Source organism: Dermatophagoides pteronyssinus, unplaced genomic scaffold (genome assembly GCF_027571235.1).
Source record: "Dermatophagoides pteronyssinus isolate colony J.1.1.1.1 unplaced genomic scaffold, Derpt_VIB-CSIC_2022.12 sq0009, whole genome shotgun sequence".
NCBI lineage: Eukaryota > Metazoa > Arthropoda > Arachnida > Sarcoptiformes > Pyroglyphidae > Dermatophagoides > Dermatophagoides pteronyssinus.
The window spans coordinates 1,710,015-1,714,737 of NW_027461533.1; the positions used below are offsets into that span (position 1 = coordinate 1,710,015).

At 27.8% G+C, this 4,723-nt stretch overlaps 1 protein-coding gene across 1 annotated transcript; it reads left to right on the forward strand.

The window, feature by feature from the left end:
- Nucleotides 1–1,933: 1,933 nt before the first annotated feature.
- Nucleotides 1,934–2,428, forward strand: LOC113792594 (uncharacterized). The gene has a single exon (XM_027342502.2). The coding sequence runs from the start codon at nucleotides 2,012–2,014 to the stop codon at nucleotides 2,306–2,308; it is 297 nt and encodes a 98-aa protein (XP_027198303.1). The 5' UTR covers nucleotides 1,934–2,011; the 3' UTR covers nucleotides 2,309–2,428.
- Nucleotides 2,429–4,723: the final 2,295 nt, after the last annotated feature.

Sequence of the window (4,723 nt, forward strand, 5' to 3'; positions counted from 1 at the left end):
TTTCAAAGAAAAATAAATAAAACAAAAAAAAGAAAAGAAAAAAAAATCAAATTATTATCATTATTTGTTGTTAACACAATATCCTCATCATCATCATCATCATTATTACTATCCGGAATTTTTTCTTTTTTTCGCCTCCTTTTTCCTTTTCCTCCTCCCACATAAATATCGACTTTTGATCACAATTACTTGTTGTTGTTGTTGTTGTTGTCGCCCGATTTATTGTTTGTCCCTCTCTCTCTATTGACTATTTTTATTGATGGTGTTAAAAACTGTGAAAAAAAACCAAAAACAACAACAAAAAAATTCTTACGAGTCATTTTGGTTGTTTGTTCGAATGAAAACATCCATAAATTGGCTTTCATTTGTTCGTTGAAAACTTTTTTTATTTTATATACACACATAGATGTAACAAAAACTATCAATGATACTGATGACAAAAGCAATTGTTGTCATTTTCTCAAACCAAATGATATAACAATCTAACGAGTTTTGGGGGAAAACAAAAGACAATAACAATAAATCTTGGACATTTCATGGTTTTCGTCTTCTTTCTTTCACCAAAATGATAAGATCTTCGAAGAAAATGGATATTATTTCGAAGAAATCATCATCAAAAAAAACGACAAAAACATCTTTATATTCACAAATCTATCAACCACCAAGAATGAACCAGATTTGTTTTTCAAGTTTTTCGTTGAAAAAAACAAATCATAAATTATTTTGTTTTGCCTGGGATTCCAGATTTTTTCAATATGTGTGAAAACAAAACAAAAAAACAATCATTTACATCCATAATGAGTATAGTTGAAGTTTTTTCCCCCGTTTCCATATCAAATCCAAGGATTTTATTTTTTTTGATTTGCCTTATTTGCGTGAAGAAAAACAAAAAAACAAAACAAAAAAATCCCATACCCATAATGGAAATAATTCTTTTTGTCATTCAAGAAAAATTCTCAGAAGAAGGTTAAACAAAGAAACAAAAAAATTGACCAATCTTTCATTTAATTGCAAAGAATTTTTTTGTGATGATAATGACAGCAGGAAAAAAAAACAAGATTGGTCAATGGCCAATCATCTTTTCATTTGTATAATCAATATTTTCTGATTGACCTTAAGCTTACTTATAAGCAATAGTTTTTTTCATTTTGATTATGAATCGTGTGTCGATGATCAAGGAAACAGACGAATGTATATTTTTTTTGAATACAATACAAACAATATATTCAACAATCTGACACACGCGTTTATAAAATAAATACAATCTACCTTGCTGATGATATTTTTTTTCGTCTGTTGTTGAAAAATGATTGATGAAGAATAACCACAACAACAGAAGAAAAGAATTTTGAAAAATATGACCATTTGTGTGAATGTTAAATTAATAATAATAATAATAATCATTATGATTGAAATATTCCATATGTTTCTTGTTGTTGTTGTTGGAACAACGATTCATTCTGAATTTTTTTTTTTGATAATGAGAAATATGATGATACACGAAGGTCATTTTGTCATTTATTCCAAACACACATACATATTATGTTGATTAAACGGTGTAGGTGATGGTTATTATTATTATTATCATTATTATTGTGGCTATTTTGAACAACGTTTTCTTTTTTTTTCTCAGAAAATTGGCATTATTTTTATCTTAATTTTGTTGTTGTTGTTGTTGTCTAAACCTTGAAGCTATCATCATCCTTATTATTATTATCATCATCATGATTCCACCTTCCTCTTTCTCTTTTTGTTTCATTATAATTCATTTCTATTCCGGTTTCTAATAATAATTTTGTTGGTTGTAGCAGGTTGTTGTTATTGGGAGTGTCAATATGTATGTGTTGTTGTTGTTTTAATAAGTTATTCCAACTTTTTTCAAGCTCAAGAATGATTCATTTAAATCGGTTTTGAAATTTCATATAAATATAGCTTGTTGAATCAATTGGAAAATCATCAAACGAATCAAATCATTCAACAAAATCAAATCCCAAAACAAAATCAACCAAAAATGAAATCATTTATCGCTATCGTTTTCTTTGCCGTTTTGGCTTTGGCTACTGCTCAACATTATGGTGGTTTAGGATATGGTCGTGGTGTTGTTGGTCCAGCATATGGTGGTGGTTTAGGATATGGTCGTGCTATTGCTGCTCCAGCATATGGTGGCTATGGCGGATATGGCGGATATGGTCGTGCTATCGCTGCTCCAGCATATGGTGGTTATGGCGGATATGGTCGTGGTGTTGTTGGTCCAGCATATGGTCCAGGTTTGGCTGTCGGCGGATATGGTCGTCCATACCATGGTTAAGATATAGAAGTCTTATAATCTTGTAAATGTTAACACCAAACACATGTATTATTTGAAGTAAACACTTGTTGTTTCTAATCAAAAAAAACCAAATAAAAAAACTTGTCGTTAGACAACAAATTTGCCTTGTAATTTGTTTTATTTTTTACTTTTCGCATCATGAAAAGGAAAGTTTATTTTTGACATTCAAAATAGAGAAAAAAAATATATGAAAAAAAACGAGTTATATGAAGGTCAAGTTCAGGATACAATGGATTGCCATTTTTCATTGAATGTCATTATCATTATCATTGAAACAATAATTCTGAAAATAGTTTTGTAGACTTTTTTTCAAACTTGTTTCAAATAACAAGAATAGATAGACTTGTTCTTGACGTCAAACAAAAAAATTCTACAAAAATGATTTAACTTTCAAATCAATCTAGAAAATCAATTTGAAATTTTTCATACATCCATTGAATAATGAGTTTTTTTCCTATGGAACCCATTGTCATTCATCATTTATTCACGATAGTCAATTTCAAAACAAAAATAACAAATAAGTGCAAATCAGTCCCAAGCGAGAGAGAGAAAGATTGAAAAAACTATGATGTCAAACATGAATGTCGAACATTCCAATATTATCAAATGTATCGATAAACAGAATTAAATTGTAATTGATAGGTATAAAAATAAGGTAAGGTGAATCTATTTTAATACATTAAAGTCAATACTATCGTATTGTTGATAAGGACAAATAAACAAACAAATGGAATAAATATAATTGAATCATCGATAAAAATCAAAAAAAAATAGGAATAGAATTTGTTTTTTAATCACGATAAAATGTTTTTAAACGTCCAGATCGGTGTGTGTGATGTGCATCATAATGGATCAAATACAGTACAGGTGAGAACATTGTGAATGATGGATTGGAAATATATTCAGGCGAAAAAAAAGCATGGAAAATATCCAATTTTGACATTCAAAGCTTCAATGTTTTTTTTGTTTGTTTTTATCATGAAAATCTATAAGTTTATTTTTTTTTCGTAAATAAAATATACAAGTTTCGTGGTTTTCTCGTCCTCGTATAAATCTCGAATTCGAAAAAAAAAAAAAAATAGAAGAATGAATGAATGAATGGATGTGAATCAGCCAATAATTTTCATTGCTATTCAATTTGATGGATTGATAGATGAAGGTAAATATAGAGAGAGAGTTTTGTTTGCTTCAGTAATGATTATCAATGAATGTTTTTATTATTATAATAGTTGTTTTCAACATTGGAATCGTTTAAAATAAATAAATAAAATCAATGTTCGCTGATAGTGATAATGGAATTTGGATGATTTAAACACACTTACGATAGAATCATTTGAAGATTTCTATCATCATCACCATCATCATCGATACAGACCAGATAATAATGGAAATAATTTCAAACAAAAAAACTAAATATATTTGGATGATCAATAATAAAACGATTGGATACAACCAAGCAACAAACAAACAAACAAACAAACAAACAAACAAACAACAATAGGTTTTTTTTCTTAAATAATAAAAAACAAATCAAGCAGATCAATACTTCAATTCTTTCTTTCTCTTCTTTTATTATTATTATTGTTTGGTTCAATTCTTTCGATTTTTTTTATTTTCGGTACATCGAATAAAATTCATCTTGATTCACTTTCATCATCCAACAACAACAACAGTAGCAATTAGTTTTACAATCATAGACATACCAAATTTTAAAACATTGGAATTTGATTGGAGAATGGATGTGATTGGAAAGAAACTTTCACATAACACCAATACAAACAGAAACACAAATACAAATCAAAAGAAAGATTTGTTTTGATATGAATTATCGACAACAAACGATATAAAATAAATTGAAATCAATTAAATGAGTTTTCTGTTTGTGTGTGTGTGTTGAGTCCAAGTTAGATTTCGATTGTCATTATCACCATCATCATCGGTTGTGATGACGACGGGATAATCGAATCGAATCGAATCTAGTGAAAATTTTGATGAAAAAAAATAATGTTAGATTTCAACCAGAACAAAAAACAATCAACACCAATAGGCAATTCTATACAAAGTTGAATCGATCAAAATACAGTGAATGTGAGTAATGATATATTTTGTTTTTTTTCCTTATTCTTCGAAGATAGAGAAAAACACAAACAAACAAACAAACAAATCCAATCGGTTATTATAGAATTTGAAATGAAATGATGTTATTTATTTTTTTTTCTCAGTGTAATATTTATAAATATCATTTGTAATAAACGCATAATGATAATGATATTTTTATATATTTTTGAGATATTTCTCTGTTTGAAATGATGTTTTTTGTTTGTTTGTTTTTTTTCAAATTTCTTTTGAATCTAGTTCTTTGGAAAAAATAATTGAAATCATTCCATAATAATG